The sequence below is a fragment of the Columba livia genome, chromosome Z, assembly GCF_036013475.1.
Source record: "Columba livia isolate bColLiv1 breed racing homer chromosome Z, bColLiv1.pat.W.v2, whole genome shotgun sequence".
Lineage (NCBI taxonomy): Eukaryota > Metazoa > Chordata > Aves > Columbiformes > Columbidae > Columba > Columba livia.
In genome coordinates, this window is record NC_088642.1 from 67295421 (window position 1) to 67315006 (window position 19586).

General features: G+C 43.1%; 2 protein-coding genes and 1 long non-coding RNA gene across 10 annotated transcripts in view; 2 read left to right on the forward strand and 1 right to left on the reverse strand.

Moving 5' to 3' along the window:
* Positions 1-208: 208 nt before the first annotated feature.
* On the forward strand, positions 209-2453 carry LOC110364749 (uncharacterized). The gene is made up of 2 exons (XR_002423725.2): positions 209-406; positions 2267-2453. It is a non-coding gene; the product is annotated as an uncharacterized LOC110364749 (long non-coding RNA).
* On the reverse strand, positions 929-7260 carry LOC102098977 (small EDRK-rich factor 1). Its single transcript, XM_005510537.3, has 3 exons — positions 7113-7260; positions 1958-2066; positions 929-1423 (listed from the first exon to the last, which is right to left on the reverse strand). The coding sequence occupies exons 1-3, from the start codon at positions 7117-7119 to the stop codon at positions 1351-1353; spliced, it is 189 nt and encodes a 62-aa protein (XP_005510594.1). The 5' UTR covers positions 7120-7260; the 3' UTR covers positions 929-1350.
* A 2842-nt stretch (positions 7261-10102) lies between these two features.
* Positions 10103-19586, forward strand: part of BDP1 (B double prime 1, subunit of RNA polymerase III transcription initiation factor IIIB) — a 56998-nt gene continuing 47514 nt past the window's right edge. For all 8 annotated transcript variants that reach the window (XM_065046248.1, XM_065046253.1, XM_065046254.1 and 5 more), the window contains exons 1-7: positions 10103-10384; positions 14120-14672; positions 15310-15413; positions 16406-16465; positions 16830-16973; positions 17859-17992; positions 18987-19081. In XM_065046248.1, the coding sequence (XP_064902320.1) occupies positions 10212-10384; positions 14120-14672; positions 15310-15413; positions 16406-16465; positions 16830-16973; positions 17859-17992; positions 18987-19081 (1263 nt within the window). In that variant the 5' untranslated portion in view covers positions 10103-10211. The remainder of the gene's footprint in view (positions 10385-14119; positions 14673-15309; positions 15414-16405; positions 16466-16829; positions 16974-17858; positions 17993-18986; positions 19082-19586) is intronic.

The window sequence follows — 19586 nt, forward strand, 5'->3', positions numbered from 1 at the left end:
TGGAGATCAGCGCGGCCGCCGCGCCGTGTGGGAGAGGCCGCGAGACGCCTCAGGCCGGAGGCGCTGCCGTCCCGTCGGTGGTTACCTGAGCCGGGGCACCTGCCTCGAAGACCCCGGCAAACGAGAGCGGGAGCCGGGACCGAGCGCAAAAACCCTCTTAATTTCTCACCATCTGCAGGTGTCACATTGGCAAAACCTGCCGCGTTTTCCCTCAGGCTCTCCTTAAGCGGTGCCAGGGGCCACTTCACAGTAAACATGCTTTAGAGCTTGTACAAAGGCTTTGAAGAACTCTCCTCCCAGGGGTTTAAACCAGCTTGCACCTCAGTCGGTACTCAACACGCTCAAGCATGTCTGTGAAGGGAGCGCCGTTCTCTCGTGCAGAGTTTTATTCCTGAGGCTAGTCAAGGTAGGATTTTAAAATCATTTTAGTGATGCAGCACCTCCAAGATCTGCTTAGATCTGAAACTCATTAACCTCAAGCCTCACGCTTCTCCCTGAACTTAGTGTCAGTAGCAAATTCCCAGTCTTGTACATTCATAAAGTCTGCAATTCTCTAGGCATTTTTTCTACACTGCACTTACCACTGCTATTATATTGCTTATAGTTATACATTTTATTTATATTATTATACTTACATACTTATAGGGCATTTCTCTATAATTCTATTATTTGTGTTCTTGCAAACTTCTTAGGAATTACCTTTTTCTCCACGAGGGTGGTGAGGCACTGAACAGGCTGCTCAGAGAAGCTGTGTGCGCCCCATCCCTGGAAGTGTTCAAGTCCAGGCTGGAGGGGCTTTGAGCAACCTGGTCTACTGGAAGGTGTCCTGCCCATGGCCAGGGGCTTGGACTAGATGATCTTTAAGGTCTCTTCCAACCCAAAACATGTGAACTGATTATAAAGCATAAGCATTTCAGATTAGACAGTATTTCATGCAACATTTTATTGTAAAAATAATTTTAAATGAGATTTACAGTTCAGACCTCTGTAAGGTTAAGCATGTTTTACAAGTGTGTTCTATTCTGAATGAAGCTGTGCTTCATGAATCAAGACAAGAAAATCTGGTCTAACTGTAGATTCAGAAATTCATTGTTACTGGAACCATTACATGAAACCAACAAATGCAGCAAAAGCTGGAGTAAAGCTATTGCTTTGTATTTTTATTTATATGCATGCAGAAAAGCATAGTCAGTTTTGAATAGCACTCCAGACAACTAAGTCTATTCTAACTAGAAAATAAACTAATGCTAGTTGAACAAGTCCGTAAGATATTAATGGCCAGACACTTATGAATGATCTTCTAGGCCGTTCTGCTTTGTCGAGGCAGTCTATCTTCTCCATACAGGCAGCTCATTTTGCTCCTGCCTGCAGAGACTTCCTTTCATTAGCTGCTTTTTGTTTTTGCTGCATAATTTCAGAGTCTCTGTGAAGAAAAAGAGTTGGATTTCAAACACTGACTCACTGTTTCTCTAAGCAGAGTCTCCTCCAGCTTATTTTTGCCCTTTAGCAACCCCCCTTTCAAGAATGGAAACAGATTAGTGTAAAACTTCTCGGCCATTAGCACACTGTTTCTATTATCCTGTTGTTTTCAGTACAGTACCACATGAGGTAGACAAGTTACTTATTAGTAGACCTTACATAATTGGTTTAGTTTTAGAAGTAAAGGACACAATGGATCAAACATCTTCAAGAAAGTATGACACTGTCTTTTCCTGTTTGAACCAGATAACAAGCTGCTCAAAAGAAATAAAAGCTTTACAGGTCTTACAAAAAATAGATCTGTTTAACAGCAGGTACACTAAAACCTACATCCACAGTTCATACTCTAGCATGGGAATGGACTGTGAATCACAGTGAAGTACTTAAATGCTGTTTCAGTGAAGACACTGGTCTCTTTCTGACCCATTTTCCCCTCCTATTTTGCCCAATCATTTCACACACTTGTACTAGATCTTACCTCTGTTTTCTCTGAGAGGCAGACAAGCTATCCTCTTTTCTCTTCCCTTTGAGGATCTCCTGAGTCTTCTTCAGGTTCTTCTGGCGGGCAAGTTCACGCTGGTTCCCACCTGTAAGATAAGATACAGTTTATATGCATGTTACCCACTTTTTACACACAGTTTGCCTGTGTAAAAGTCTTTTATAAAGTCGGTACGGTTCAGCTCAATCTGTAGCCTTAGTAGGGCAGAATCTTCCATCACGGTTGCCCCCTCCAGTGCACAGTGGGAGGTGTGAAAGCCTCTTAGTTCTCACATTTACATTTCTACAGGTCATGTCCAAGAGACCACCAAAATCGATTTGAATATCCTGTGGGAAAGCAAGATGTGCAGTTCCAGCCACCTGGATGATAAAGGAAGATCAACACTAACATAACTATCTGGACAGTCAAAGAAGAAATAATACTAACATAATCAGATCACAGCAACTATAAAGTGCCTTGGACAGATTGTACTGAAGTACGTTTTCAATAATTGTCAAGAGTGATAGCCCAGACTCACAAGAATGGTATCTTGTGCCAGATAACCACCCCCAAGTACACGTGATGCATGAATGTTGTTGGGCCTGGTCTGTGAATGAGTGGGAATGTCATTAAAACGGACACGAGTGTGGTGTGTTTGCAATAACAATTATTGAAAGAACATCTTGTTTAACCTCTTAGTCCAGGCCTGTATCTGTAAAACCTACAAATTGTCAATGGCTAATGAAGAGGGCCTCGGCCTGGCTCAGCTCTTTGCTCTGCACTCCTTCCTGAACACAATTTCTGCCTCTGTGTGCATCCTTGTCTGCATCCCAGTGTGTGTCATTCCTCATCGCCACACATCCCTTCCAGGAACGCAATGCAGTTTCCCATAAAAGACTGAAGGCAGACCATCCCATCAGTAGCCCAGGCAAAATGAAAAAGTAACTCATCCAAAGGATGAGCCATCCTGTCTACCTCAAACAGGTTCCACGATCCAATATAGTTTACAAATCAATTTTAGACTGAAAGAACAGCATTAAAATGAGGGCAGCCTGAGAGAGTTTATAAACTTCCTTCAAATCTTCCTATGGCCCCCTAAGAAATCAAAAAGCAAACAGCTGCAAGTATTTGGAATCTAGAAACATCCACCTGCTTTCAGTCAGTCAATACTGACTGCTTTCAGCCTGCCAATATTCAAGAAGAGACTGGACAATGCCCTCACACATACGGTGTGAACCGTGGGGTTGTCATATGCAGGGACAGGAGTTGTACTCAAGGATCCTTGTGGATCCCTTCCAACTCAGGACATTCTGCGATTCTATGATAGTGCTGTCATACAAAATCACTGAGGGATTCCATCACATCCCACAGGCAAGCACCATGAATTTTTAAAGTCTTGCTCATACTTAGTAACAGCAGTTAGAGCCTTTATATGTATTTGTAGAAAGAAGACACTTCTGCAGATGCCACTGAGAAGATGACCAGCACACTTAATACATATAGGAACTCGGGCTTTACTTTTTGCTGGATGAAGTCCCCAAAACTACTTAACACAGGAGTCATACTGTATTATTGGGTGCTCATACCCTTGAAGCTCAGCTATCAAATGCTGAAGGGGCCTTACTCTGGGAACCATGAAGGCAAAGAACACCTAGTACACAAGCAGCTGTATATAGGTTTGATTCATTTTTGCACCAAGGCAGCTGACATGAACAAAGTATGAGGCTATGGTAGCTATGGAGCTTCAGCCCAAGATTGTGTTTACTCGACATATACCACAGAGCCCCTTGCAAAAGAAGCGGGTCTGACAAAACTTAAGTTAATATACAACCAAAACTCCAGTTCCTCATCAAGACACTTTTGTCCAGAGTATAAGAACTTACCACTCCCCCAGAACAGGTGCCTAACGCTGCTGACATGCAAGAGTATTTTCATGCTATTGAAGGAATTAGCAAATAAACATTCAGGAAGGTTCCTTCTGTGCACTGTTACAGGCTTCTGTTCATAGCTTTCTTTCCCATGCATGCTTTTTAGATTTAATTGTAAACCAACATCTGTATTTTTCGATCTTCCTCATTTTATGAGTTTTTCTATGTAGGTGTTCCTTTAACTTGGCAGTTAAGGACACATCTTCAGGGCACAGACAGCTTTCCTTAGGACTATCAACCCCCTGAACTGCTGGCAGGTAAGGCATGCAATATTTTTGAGCAGACAGCATTCCTGAGGGCATGACATCAAAACCAGCACAACACAACTGCTGCTCAGAGCAGATGCAACTTCCCACCTGCATAGGGTCTTCCAGGCAATGGGCACAGTCACCACAATCACAAATTCTTCTGCATTATCTCACAAGCTTTCCTTAGTATCCACATCCTTATGGCAGTTCTAGTCTGTTCAAACCTGCCACAGCAGGTTCACTTGCTTGGTATTTCTTCTTACCCTGCTTCTTTTGGACTCAAAGTGTTCCAGATACACTACGTGTAATCACTTGTGACGTTGAACAAACATGATCACATTTTTCTATGCTCAACACTGAAAGCTCCATCTCCCCCCAACTTCTGTTGTGTCTCTTTTCAGTCTCTCTCCAGTTTTAGGACCATGTCATCTTTCAGTTCCAGAGACATACCTCTCCCATCTTCAGGTGTCTGCAGTTTCAGGTATATGGAAGCAGTTTAGGACCAGGTCAATTTTACACAGCAACCTGTTGATATGATTCACAGCTTCATACTCACCCCACTTCCAAGCTGATAAAGGTACCGGCCACAGCAACAAGCAGACAAGAGCAACCCTGCAGAAGCAGAGGTTCTGCGCATTCTGCATACCAGCAAGTTAAATGTCCAGCATGAGGTGTCGGAAACCCAAATGAACACAGTGTATTATGACTGCTGCTTCCTGAGGGCTGCTCCTACTTTGGAAGACATATTTCATCTGTGACAGGACACCACGTAACACCTTTTGAAAAGGCAAAGAAAATTCCTGCTCCATGCTCCTCACTAGCATTCAGTGAGATCCTGTCCCTAACGTCCACGTAGAAGAAAGGCTACTACTTGTTTAGAAACTGAAGTGAACCAGCTATCTCCGGCAGTACTGGTGTTGATTAGAACTTGATGAATCATGAGCAGATGACACATTCCAAGCTATAAATGGTTCTTGAGTTTTGTGGTACTCAGGAGGCATGAATGTTGTATGAACAACATAGCAGCAATGAAACAGCTCTTCTGTGGTGCTTAAAGAAATGAAGTATATTTTACCATGAAGAAAGAGGCACGAAGTCAAAACACATTGCTATAGTCAGAATTCATATAGCAGTTACCCTCCACCTTTAACTTCATGCACTTTCTTCCCTTCCAAGCAAACACTGTGCAGGGTGTCTGCAGAGTACAGTTATTCCATACACATGGTAAGAATGTAAACTGAATGGCATCACTGAAAAGCTTGGCTGCCACTTCTGCACAGCAAAGTGGAGCAGGTAGAAACACGGAGCAACACAGTACACACACAAGGCAGACAGAGCCAAACAACTATTTGAAAAGAAACTTACTTGTACCATCCCTGTTTCCAAGTAAACATTGCCAAGGACTGTTTGGCCTCTGTACTTCACCTGGATGCCAAATGAGTATCCCTAACTCCAAGGGAGACAGTGCTATTTTCTACATTCTGTAACCTCAAACTAAATCTGCTGTGAAGTGTGGTCCACATCCTGACAGAAGACAATTCAGCTTCCTGTAGTGTGAAATTCAAGCATAAACTACCACATAAACACAGTACATCCTTTCTGCTTGAGCATCTCCATCCTTGCCTGCCTCTGCAAGACATATGCTTTAGTTCAAACTGGAATAAGCAGTAGTCATCTCTGTTGTACAGAAGTCAAGGAGAACAGCAGAAAGGATTGGCTAGTGAGGTCATCTTCCCTGGAGTTCTTTCTGAGCAGCAAAGGATCTAATCATAAGTCAGAACTTAAAGCAGAAGAAAAGTGCCTGCCACCATGTCCTAAAAACAGAATGCAAAAGTAAACAGAGCAATTTTATTCAAGTACAAAGCAATAATGGAAGACAAATAACAAAAAGCCTCTCTTCAATTCCCTTAGTCATCACCATCTTCACAAGTCTATACAGTTCTCAGCTATCCAGAAATTTGGCAGTGCAACAAGTACCATGCATTTATGATCTCAGAGGCACACTAAGTAGTTGTTCATAAGCAATACATCCTTAGTCTATTTTGCTATATGTACATTTGAAAACACGGGGCTATTATTCTACTATGCACATGTTCTGGATACTGTACCTCTTCTCTAACCTTTAGCTACATTTATTTTAACATCATGCTGAACAGACAAAAAAAAATAATTAACACAAGCCACAAACCTGCCTCTTCCTCACATTCAAGGTCTGCTCTGTGCACAAACTGTTTGTGATCCACGCCTTGAGCAGCTGCACTTCCAACTGTACAGTGGCTTCAAAGCTATGCATTTTTAAGTGTGAATGTAAAAGTACCTCCTCAGTTAAACACGGGCAGTTCTTGTGTCACCAGGTATAATACGCAGAAGCCAAAACGGCAACCCCACCAGTCAGGCAAGCTGGAGTACTCTAGATTTGGTTCCCAGTTCTCCGCCATTTTAGAGCAGATACACCAACGCTATATCTGAATAAGGTGATTCGCAAGTCCTATTGCCCTTTCAACGACAGCCTTAAAAACCACCATTTAAGCAACACAGCACTAAGTATTCGGCAGGGATATAAAAGCCCTTTATTAACAGTCTGGACGGTAGCCAGGGCTGCAACTGAGCGTTACTGTTATTCCAGCAGATCACCATCTTTCTTCCGGCTCCCCGCCTGCCAACACAGCTACGCCAGAGAACGGGCTGAGGGTGTTTTTGCCCCCAGCCCAGGCGGCAGGATGTGTGAGGCCTTAGCCCCAGCGCCCACGCACTCGCCGCAGAATTTCGCTACGGGGACGTCAAGTCGACAAGGACCGAGAACCTCGCCCCAGCACCAACCGCTGGGCTGCCCTCGGCGTCGCGCCCAGGCCGCACTTCTCCGCAGGCCTGGAGCCGACCGGCCCGCTGCCGTTCCTGTGCAGCGGCCTGAGGTCCACCGCCCGCTCCGCTCCCCGGCAGGGCCCCTGAGCCGCCCCCCTGAGGCCGGCCGGTACTCACGGGTCATGGCGAAACGCTCAGGCCGCGCAGCGCCTCGCCGCCGCCGCTGCTGCCACCGCCAAACCAACACCCTCCAGCTACCACAGCCGCCTGCCGCCCCGCTCCCCCCGCTGCCCCTTATAAAACCTCCCTGGCGCCTGACGTCATCGCGGCGCGCGGGAGGCGGTACCTCGACCAACGGTCGGGCCCAATCAGCGCACTGCGCGCTGCCCCGGGAGGCTAGGGGGCGTGGCCAGCAGCGGGCGCGGCGGTCGCTGAGGGGCGGGGGCGTCCCTTCCCTTCGGGCCGCCGGCGCCGGGAGGGCCGTCATGGCGGCGCGTCACCGCGGAGCCTGTCACCACAGCCCTGGTGCTCCGGTGGGGAAGCGCCAGGGCGGCTGTGGGGTGGGCGCGGTGTCAGGGCACGGTGAGCTGTGGAATCACCGAATCATTTTGGTTGGCAGAGATCGTTAAGATCGTGGAGTCCAACCATAACCCGAATCTGGCACTAAACCGTGTCCCTAAGAACCTCATCTACACGTCTTTTAAACACTTGCAGGGATGGTGACTTCACCACTTCTCTGGGCAGCCTGTTCCAATGCCCGATAAAATAAATAACTTACGCTTTTTCTATAGATAAACAATGTTTAATCCAATTCCTTAATTGCATTCTTTAATTGCATTCTCGTGTTCATTAGAGCATAAGCAAAACAGCGCTGGGTGCGTGGGGGATCCACTCCGCCCAACACGCACACCTTTAAACAGTAAGAAGTGTGCTTAAATACAGTGAGGTATTACATATTCATAATGAGCCCAGGAACGGCTATACATATTCATAACCTTTCCCCGCTTCTGATTAAAATGAGTCTCAGATAACCATTTCCATAGACCCTCCCCTGTTGCGCCTGCGCAGTGCCACTTGCTGAATTTGAGGAGGGGTCTTTGGGGTCTTTGGATGAAGGCTCCTTCAGCTTCGTCACAGTGAACTTTTTACCTGTGGCTCATTATGTTGAATTGGCTGGAACCCAAGATGCCAAGTCAATTGAAACCAGACTGGCGCCCCCTTTTGCCGTAAAACTTCGTTATCTTGTCTCCTCAAGTTTACAGCTAGGTGCAGTAAAGCTTCTTATCTTGGCATTCGACGGGGTTCTGTTCTTCTTAACATAAAGCTCTAAACTAAGCATTTATTATGTGACTAAGCCTTAAAGTGTTAGTTCGTTAGTAGGCACCCATTATAAGTTTTAGTTAACCCTTAAAATGTTAGTTCCCTCTGTCAATATAACTTCATGTACAAGTTTCATGGAGCTTAACCAGCTTTTCCTTTTTCCAGGTTCAGAGCCCATGCCTCATTTGGTTATATCTGTAAACATTAAACATCTTAGCACGAATCACAACTGCATTTTTCACACCAACAACCCTTTCTGTGAATAAATGTTTCCCAATATCCCATCTGAACCTCCCCTGGTGCAACTTGAGGCCATTTCCTCTTGTGCTACCACTTGCTGCTTGGGAGAAGAGACCAACACCCTCCATGCTACAACCTCCTTTCAGGTAGCTGTAGACAGTTAGAAGGTCTCCCCTCAGCTGCCTTTTTTGTCATGAAGTTCCCGTGACATGACGAGAGGTGGAAGAGCTGTGGTCACCAGGGCTGGTGCAGTGGGTGCAGGAGCAAGGAGCAGCAGCTGCAGAATGAGCTGGCGGAGCTCTGATCAGGAGCAGAAGATTTTGAAGGCGGCTGTTATTTGTACAATTGAACAGAAAACAGTTTTCAAAACACCCTTGTATAAGAGTACGTGGCTCTTGACCAACAACCAAATGGAAAAATAAATCACTACAGATCATTGTCAGTTACAATTCTCAAGGAACATTAAAAAACCAAACAAAACTACCAACAAATACTTCAGGCACTACTTGCCTTCCCTAGCTTTGTGCACTGAGGGCAGAAGCGTACAGGCACAACCCCCAGTACCAACACAGGCTGGGGGATGAAGGGATTGAGAGCAGCCCTGCCAAGAAGGACTCGGGGGTACTGGTGGATGAAAAGCTGGACATAAGCCAGCAATGTGTGCTTGCAGCCCAGAAGGCCAGTCATATCCTGGGCTGCATCAAAAGCAGAGTGGCCAGCAGGTTGAGGGAGGTGATTCTGCCCCTCTGCTCTGCTCGGGTGAGACCCCACCTGGAGTCCTGTGTCCAGCTCTGAAGCCCTCAGTACAGGAAAGACATGGACCTGTTGGAGAGGGGCCAGAGGAGCCACAAAAATGATCAGAGGGCTGGAACAGCTCTGCTGTGAGGACAGGCTGAGAGAGCTGGGGCTGTTCAGCCTGGAGAAGGCTCCAGGGAGACGTTACTGCAGCCTTTCAGTACTTAAAAGGGACAGATAAGAAGGATGGGGACAGACTTTTTAGCAGGGCCTGTTACGGTAGGACAAGGGGTGATGTTTTTAAAACCAAGGAGAGGAGATTCAGGCTGGACATGAGGAAGAAATGTTTTTACAATGCGGGTGGTGAAACACTGGCCCAGGTTTCCCAGAGAGGTGGTAGATGCCCCATCCCTGGAGACATTCCAGGCCAGGCTGGACGGGGCTCTGAACAACCTGATCTAGTTGCAGATGTCCCTGCTCATTGCAGGAGAGCTGGACTAGGTGACCTTTGGAGATCCCTTCCAATCCAAACTGTTCAATGATTCTACGATTCTACTGTTGCTGTCCCAAGATGCTTTAACGCTGCCCCAACGCTCCCACGGGAGACACTTTCCCAACCACACGAGTCTCCTTTTAAAAAATCATCACCGTGGGCGAAACTAGCACCTGGAAAGCTGTTCAGGAGTTATCGGAATTAAGGGAAAAATAAAAAATAAAAGGCTTGGGCCGGGGGGGAGGGGCTACTGAGGGCGGCTCCGGAGACGCGTTCGTTCCCCTTGGTTTCCCCGCACAGGCTCCGCCCCCACCGCTCCCACTTCCCCGCCGGTGGGCGGAGCCCCTCTCGCCCCTCCTCTTCCTGCGGCCGCGCGCCGATGACGTTGAGCGGCGCGCCGGCGGGTGACATGCTGTGAGGTGCTGAGCTTGCGGCGTTACCGGACCGCGCGCTGCTGACGCCGAGCGCGCGGGGGAGCCGCCGGCGCCATGTTCCGCCGGGCCCGCCTCAACGTGCGGCCCAATGTGCGGCCCGCGGGCAGGGCCACCGGCGGCGCTGCCGAACCGGAGCCGCAGGGCTCGGGCTCCCCCGCCTCTGCCAGAGCGGAGGATGCGGCGGGAGCGGCGGCCGCGAGCTCGCCGGCCGCGCGGCGAGCCGAGAGGTGAGTTCCGCCGGGGCTGTGGGGAGGAGGGTGGGCCGTGCTGCACGGCGTCCCCGGGGGGATCTTGCCTGGGTCGCTGCCACCGCCCAGCCGTGGGTCCCCGGGAGTGGGACGGGCCTGGGGAGGAGGAGGGGACCCGCCACCGCCGCCCTTTTGGAGTCCCTGGGGTGTGGTGGTGCCAGGCGCTGCAGTAGCGCCTGTTGTCACAGCCGTCCCCTGGTTGTCTCTGCTGTGGTTCGGAGTCTCGTCTCGACGACCTTCTGAAATAGAGGTGCTGCTCTGCCTTCCAGTGGGGACATGGTGGCGGTTGTGTGTGTGGCAAATGGACAATGACTTCTGGGTGTCTGGCGCACTTGTAGCCTCAGCAAAATCCGCATTTCTTTACTGCGGTTGCACTGCAGGTACTTGAAATAATATATAAGTTAGGACTGCAAAGGAGGGGCCTGTTGTCGTCCAACATTCAGTCTTGGCAGCGCAGCAGCAAGGATCTCCACTTTGCTATGTACAGCAAGAATTCTTTTCTCTCCATAACTAAATTATTTTGATTTGGATTCTTGCAGTGCTTCCTGTTATGTATTCATACATTAGTGAGGGAGAACTTTCTGGCTTTTTCTCTTTTTGATTTAATTTTTTAAATGTTTTTAATTGCAATGGAAGTGCATGGTCATGTTGGTCCTAGGATCAGACCTTCAGAGCTTCGCTGTTGTGTGTTAGCCTTGACAGACCCTTAAGCTCCACACAGCTGTGTGTAGTGGTTACTTGGAAAGACAAACACCACCGCGCCAAATGGTCTTCCTTTCCCCAGCTCTTTGTTGCTGATCATGACATCATGATGTCATCATGACATCAGGTACTATAGAACATCCCTTTGGTCACCTGGGTCAGCTGTCCCAGCTGTGTCCTCACCCAACTTCTCATGCATGCTCAGCCTGCTTGCTGGTGGAGCAGCATGAGGAAAGGCCTTGGTGCTGTGTAAGCACTGCTAAGCAACAGCTGAAATACGTGATTTTTGGTCAAAAATCTGAAAATAGCACTGTGTGAGTTACTGTGAAGAAAATTAATCCCATCTGCACCAAAAGCGGTACTAACCGGTTCTTTAGGATGTTTCTCCAGTTTAATAATTGGTCTTTAGAACAACTTTCTCACTTCTTTCAGCAATTTGCTTTTGCATCTTGCATTAGTAACTCTAGTCTTTTAGTTGAAACTTGTTCTTTATGGCATAATGCAAGATCTTCTTACAATTCTCTGTTTCCTGTGACTAGAAATTCAGGCATCAGACTAGTTGGCACAGCACATCTTTAGTAAATCCATTCTTTTATTCAACTTGTATCTTATATCTTTTATACTCGAACTTGTTTTGTAGTGTGCTGTAAGGATGCTTTTTCTTTCAGATTTTATTTATAAAATTTGTTTGTTACAGAGATCAGGTTGCTGCATCTTTTGTTATCCAATCCTTTTTTCTTAAATTAAGATATTATTGCTATTTTTCTATTATGTGATCCTGCTGCTGACTCAGCAGATTTGTTAAAGATTTTTGTGTTTGTGTGCTTCAATGTAATCTAACTCTAAGTTTCAAAACTGGGCACCAGTGCTGTTCTGAAAGGGACAATATTCTAAGGGATCTGTCCACCTGGTGTGAAATTAGACCGTTGCCATATAAGTAACAGGCTCAGAAAATATTTTCTTCAAAAAATGCAGAAACTATCCACAAAACCACATCCAGCTGTTTTAAAGAAAACACAAAACACTTGTAAGAAGTCTAAGACTGTGATGGAAGTCGTTCACACTGAATGTGGTGTACGAACCTCATCAGTTTGCCAACACACTGAATTGCGTGGGATGTGCCTAGGAAAGAGCTTTGGAGAAGTGCAGGTTTGCAAATCATGCACTTACAAGGAGAGACAGGTGGGCTGCTGGAGTGCATGTAGCTGCTGGGAGACTCAGGTGAAGCTTTAGTCCTGGAAGGAAGCAGTAATATTGAGAGCTGCTCCCTTCTTGCCCCTGTTCTGTCACCCTAAATTCCACTGAATAGCTGCTGCTTAAAGTTGTTGATGCTTTTGAAGGCCTGTAGCAACCAAGTAGGAGAGAGCACAGGCCTAGGGATTTATTGCAGTGTAGGCAGTGTTAGCTTCTTGGAGAGCTGTCTCTCTAGGTTTTTAAAGACTGTCTGCCTGGATGTCTCTGAAGATTCAGGAAGAGTGGATTTGAGGGAAGTCACACAATTTGATTTCCTAAGGGCAGTAATTGGTGACATACAGCACAATGTGTCTGTTGTGCTGTCTGCAAGAAAAGTAAAGGCAAATGTGAAAATGTCTTGCATGTTTATCCTTCCAGCCTCAGTCATTCCTTCATAGCTGCTCAAACCTGTATCTGTAGTGTCAGTTATGTTCCTTTGTTTTGTTTTCTAAATACTAAGTGGGTTTTGTGGATTGTTAGGGAAGTGAAAGTTTCCTGAACATAAGATCATAGTTGTTTTTTTTTTAACAATTTTGCTTAATTATGTTTAACTATTCAGAAGTCTGGTATGACACTCTGATTAAAAAAATCCACAAAACACAGGTGGTATGGAGAAGATGAATGAAGATTTAGTTTCCACTGTCTCTTGCTATACAAAAAAGAGGATGTTGAATGAATCTCATTCAGAACACACAGGCAGGCACCATGTAGTAAAACTGCTGAACACCTTGCTGAGTGATGTTCTGTGTATAAAGAGAAGAAAAAAAAAGTAGTATATGGACTTACAGTGTGGGACGAACTGATTCAGTAAAGTCTACTGAGGCTGTTAAATGGAAAAGCATCATCTGCATTTGCCTGACTCACAGATAGTAGCTGGAGTGGATTTGGAAAGGTTTTACTGTATGTTTGTGCTTTTCTTCTGTTAGTTCAAAAGTACTGTCTTTGAAGATGGGCAAGTGAGACATGGGTGTGGTTGAAACAAGGCATAGTTCCAATGTAAAATTAAAAACACTCTTTATGACTCAGTTGTAATTCTGCTGCAGTTTTAGTGTGAGCAACAGCCAAGGAGCCAAATGCTGGAAGAGTCTGCAGATTTAGGAAGATATAATAGCTGGCAATTTTGTTTGCACTTTGAAAATGATTTCTGCGTAAGGGATGGAAAAAAATACTTAAAAAGAAAGCTCTCCAGGAAAGCTAAAAGTTCTTGCTTCTGAAAGACTACTCCTGACATATTAAGTGTGAGCAGTAGAGTAACAGCAGCCAGTTTTGCTGGCGAGGCGTTTTTGTCATTCACAGTTTACATATCATCTAGTTGCAGACATAGTAGAAATGTTCAGACTTATTGTAATAAAAAATATCAAACTGCTTGTTGTATGTAGTTGTATTAAAATGTTTTGAATATTTCACCTATGTTACGTGGGTTATTTTTTATAATGCTTTATTGTATTAAGGTGATTATATTCTCAGCTGAAAGTAGAGAGCCTTCTAAAAAAGGGTGGAGTAAGGAAGGAACACCATGGTTTAGGATTATTGAATAGCTAGCTTGTAATAGTAACATGAATGAATAGTAATTAATATTAGAAAATAATACACAAGTTCTTATAGGTGCTTAGTTTATGGGGAAGTACCAGCTACAGGTTGGTTCTAGTGTGGCTTCTTGTATGTAACTGTATTTCTCTGTAGCACTATGTTTATACTGATTGGTGTGTATACATGTCTTGAAAGTAAGTTGCAAATCTGTCACTGCAAAGTACTTCAGAATACTCTTAAATTTTTCAGTGATGACAAGGCTAATAGCTCAAATGATGCTGGAGAAGCTAGTAAACCTGCAGAGATGCCTACGCAGAGAAGAAAACGGATCTCTACCATGCCCAATCTTGTCAAACCCAGAGCTGGACCTTCAGCTGCACAGTGTTCTGCGTCAAAACCACAGAGGCGAGCATCACAACCTCCTGATGGCAGTGTTTCACTTCAGAAGGATTCTTCTCCATCAGAAAAGAGTAATGTTGAAAGCTCTTTAAAGTCTCCCATGCTGCCCGAAAAGAAAACCCCTGTGCCACAAGTGCCACAGTTTTCCCCACTGAAAAAATCAGTGAACAAAGAGCAAACTGCAGGTATAGCTACTTCAAAAAATGATGATACCTTGCAGAAGAATGTACCTTCTCCACTGAAGGAGAGACCAACACAGGAAAGATCAGTAACGCAAGAGGAAAAGCTGCCTATGAAACCTGTTCCTGTGAAAGAGAAACGAATATGTTCTGACCGTGAGAGGATCCTCAAAGCTCGGAAGTTAAGAGAAATGCTTAAAGAAGAGCTGAGGAAAGAGCGTATGGTAGGTGTCTGTGTTGAGCAGTGCTGATTGGTGAAGGGCAAAGATGTGATTCACCCAAAATACATTATCTCTTTGCGGTGGTGTTTTCTGGTGATCATCAGCTGCTTACTGCTAGTAGTTTGTGGCATTTCTTAGCTCTGTATGGGTTTAGCCTGTCCATAATCAGTAGCAGCGCTATCTTCCCTCATAATACAGACTTCACAATAAATGGTATGTATTTTCATTTTATTAGACCCACAAACCTTTTTGACATGAGGCCTACTTATGTCAACATTCCAATTTTAAAATTTTCACATTTGCTAATACAGTGGGGAAGTGTGATATAAGAAACTTGCGATTTCTCATATCCTTTCAACTTGATTGTTGGCCAAGTTCTGTGATTTATTAATAACTTTTCACTTTCACTTGTGCCAAGTATTGAATTTTTCCAAGAAGGTGAGTTGCTTAAGGGTCTATGGCATTTCTGGCAAAGGGACACTTTTAAGATAAACTTATTTCAGTTGTTGTGGGCAGGGGTGGGAAACAACAAAACTGCTCAAAGAAGGTACTTCATAATCCAATAAAAATATTCATTTGTGAAGTATAAAGTACTTTCAGAGTGAATTTAAGGAATTTTCTTATTTTTACATGGAAACAGTTGAAACACAGGCCTCCAGTAATTGAAGGACGCTCTCCACCAGATCGTTCTAAAATGACTATGAGAGACTTGATATACTATCTGCCAGAAAACAATCCTATGAAGTAAGTGTGACTCTTTTTCTCTCTCCTTAGAAAAAGAAAAATAATCTAATCTACCTATCTAATAATTATGAAAAGGAGATTCTTAAATCTGGAGTGTTAGCACAGATGCAGTATTGTTTCAGTAGTAAAAAAAAAAAAACCACCTACTAGACATTTTGACATCTACTCAATCTTCATACAGAAATTAGAATTGATATTAGTGTACTTTTTGAAATAAAAAAGCATGAGCCTGTCCCCAGTATTGGTTTATCTCTGTACTAATGCAGAATAATAGAAAATCTTTTTGTTTTGCTAGCTCCTGTTAAATTTTTAGTTATGATTACCTACCAAATCTAGAGCACTACAAGAATCTAAGCATTTATCCTTCCTGGGTGCTGAAGTGGACAACACACTGCAAGACCCAGGAGGTCTCACCATTGCAGCTGAATGGGTGTAGCTGCTACTGTTCCCTTGCCAGTAACAACGCTGAGTGAACATCCCGGAGGTGCGGTATGCAGGGTGCAGAACACTACTGCAGCTGGCTGCACAGACTACCACAGAGAGCAGGGCCTTTGCCTGCAACTACCAAAACCAGTCACATAAACATATGCACAAATATCCAAGTCCTATTCTTCTCAGTAGCAAATGAGTTTTCTTTTACTGTCTGTTCTCACATGCTTGTTAATGTTTGTGTGCTTGTGTGTTTTATGTATCGCATTCTTTCTTATTTTTTCTTGTATGCGTAAGTAGGTAATAAACCAGATGCTCTTACATTCCATGTACCCTTACAGTGGATTACTACTTGAAATATCTCTTTTTTTGTCCTTGTTTATAAAAAAAAAAAACTTAAGCAGTGGTGGTTGTTCAGTTAGACCTAAGTCTAGGTATAGCATAAAGAATTGAAAAAAAAGCTTTTGTTTCTTTGTCCAGTATCCACTATAAGCAAGTTTTGTGGAATGAAGCAGAAACATATCTGTACAAATATTCATCTCTAGGTTTTTCTAAAATTCTAGGTCTTCATTGGCAGAAGAAAAGAGACCAGAAAAAAGTTCTGCACTGGGTCAAATGAAAGAGTAAGTCTTGGTGATAGGAGTCGTTATAGTCAGAGTTTTCTAATGTTGGCAAGAAACATGTTTGTGTAGTAATACTAACTGTATTTTTTTTTAAACTGTTTCAGTGTCACAGCCTTTATTTATAATGAATTCTGATGTGGGAGGGGAAGGTGGTTAAAGAGCATTTTGCTTTCAATATATTTTTGGATTTGTCAATTTTGCAATAGAATGAAAAGCAGATGCCAGAGTTTATTATCTTGACTCACTTGCTGGTAGATTACATTTTGCTGGGTGGTTCATTAAACTGTTGAATGTCTGGCATACAAAGCTGCAATTCAAAACATGATCAAAAGTAATATTTTTGCTTGGTCTCTTAAAATTGTAGACAGGAGGAGAAAAGTACTCCTGACCATGAAGAGGAAGATGAGGAGGAAGAAGCAGAAAATGCGGAGGAGGGTCAGGATGGCCCACTTCTAGTTCCTCGTGTGAAAGTAGCAGAAGACGGTTCAATTATTCTGGATGAGGAAAGGTAACAGGTTCTGTTCCTGACTCATATACTGACTCACTACATTGCTGATTAGTTTGTGAATAGAGAACAGTTACTTTGGACAGGGGTAAATGTGAGTGGTTTTGTGTGTTGATAGTTGAGCTATCCTAACTTAGGAAGTAGTGCAAATATGTGACAAAAAAAGAGCAGCAGTTGTCTGCATCTCAGGAGTGGTTACCTTTCTCTATGAGAAATTGTCTTGGAGAAGGAGATAGAGAGGAAGATGTTGTGTATTATTACAGTGAATGAATACTGAATATTTGTCAAACTTTCAAATATCTTCTAGTTAGTCAACTACTTTGTTTCTCACAGTTGCATGTGTCTGCTTACTGTTATTCAGTTGTCAGTATAATTTGCTCCAGCTTTGCATCTTGCATGTTGCTGCTTTATTCAGCTGTCAGTGTTTTCAGTAACCTTCCTTAGAATATGGCTTTTTAAAAGTATCTGTCAAATTATTGAGTTTCCCAAATGTATTATTAGCACGAGATTTAGAGCAGTTGTGTAAGCCTAGACCAGTCCTGGTAAAAGAATTTGAAAGTATTCTAGAAGGATATGGAGAGGCTTTTGTGGTTTTGCAAAATAATTTTCTTGAATGTTACAAAGACTTCTTAAAAGATATTTAATTATATCTTTCTGTACTACATGTTATAAAAAAGGAAAAGCAAATTTACTTGCACAGGCTGAACAGGATAATAATTTCTTGCTGCATTCTCCCACTAAAATACATGTTAACCTAATTTGTAAACCTTATTACCCAGTACAAACTGACTTGTGGCAGGAAAAATGTGAATAGCTGGTTTATACATCTACTGTGTGCCTTGTTATAAATATTTTCAGATAAGTCTCTTTGTGTGTTTGCTCTTCCAGTTTAACTGTAGAAGTTCTAAGAACAAAAGGTCCATGTGTTGTAGAAGAAAATGATCCCATCTTTGAGCGTGGCTCTACAACTACGTATTCCAGCTTCAGGAAAAGTTTTTACACAAAACCATGGTCAAACAAAGGTGAGTATATTTTTGGTTTCATGTTTCAAGTCTGCAGAAATATCTTCGTTTTCTGTCTGTGCTTTGTACTTAATTTTTGTTTCTAGTGGAGTAAATGGGTCTGTGTATGTGTGATGTAGTCTCAGCCCTCCAAACTTTTACAACAAACAAGAGCTGTGATGTTTACTGTGAAAACTGGCATGTTTTAAAAAATCTAGTGCCTTATCATATGCAGGCTACCTGTGAATTTTTTCTGTCATGGACTATCAGATGCTGTGGAAGTGCTTGTCTGCCTTAACAAAAGAATAATTTTGGATTCTGGTGTCCAGATATTTGAGATCTATATGGAACAGTTAGCACTTCTTTATTCGGTTCTTCCAGCATGGGCAGAAATGAATTATATAAGCCATCTTTATGTGGGCTGATTTCAGTGCACATAGACAGTTATTTTTTATGAGTGGGTGGGTTGTTATTTTTTTTATTATGCCTCCTATGAATTTATTACTATCTCTGGGCTGACAACACTGTGCAAGACTTTCTACAGCTGGAAATGTTTTTTTACAACTGGAGATGGAAAAATTAACTTCAGAATTCACTGTGTTTATTCTAGAGTGCACTCTTTTCCTGTTAATAAATAGTAATGGAGGTGGTATTTTTATACATGCTTTTGTCTGGTTTCTGTTGGTGGTTTATTTATAGCAAAAGTGAACATCAACAACTTGTAGTTGGTTAGCTTTGATTTACTAGCTTTACAAAATGTATTTCATATTCTGCAGTTTTATAATAGATTAGACAGTTCTTTTTGTTAATAAATATGTAATTCAGCGAATGTTATTAGCAATACTTAGGTAAAATAACACACCACTGCAGATCAGCTGAATTTGCAGCCACAGTGGGTAACCTATAAGTTATCTATCTCTCATTGCATTAAGCTTGAGGAAAGGTGTTTTTACTTATGTAATTAACTGTCCTTCTTGCTATCTAAAGTGGGTGTATACTTTTGTTTTCCCTCCAGAAACAGACATGTTCTTTTTAGCTATCAGTATGGTAGGAACAGACTTCTCTTTGATTGGACGACTGTTTCCTCATAGAGCCAGAGCAGAAATTAAGGTAAAATTTAAAAAACTTAATAAAGCAATTAAACATCTATTTTCATTTTTCTGTTTCTCATTTGCTATTCCTGTGGTTCTTCTGTTAGTATTGATAATTTTCATGCTAATTGGCTCTGTAGCAATGCTTTTTTAATACCTGTTTCCAAGGGGTAGTAAGTATCTGAAACATTAGTATGCTGGGTTGAATTCCATTCAAAATATCTAGTAAATCTAGCATACCTAGACAGAGTTTTTCTTGATTTTATTTTGATTGAAGAATGCTGATGAGCACAAGTTGATGTTAGGTGGGGGTCTTCTGTGTAGCTTCTTTAATTATATCCAGCTAGGAAAATATTTGGTATTTCAAATGCTGGTTAGATTGCAAGTAAGGACAAGCATTTTGAAAATAATAAAATTATGACTGGTGTTATGTATTAGTGACAGATTTTATATTTAAAAGTTAACTACCAACTTGTATTACATGAATATGCTTGCTACTTCTAACAACTTTAGTTGGTAGAAAG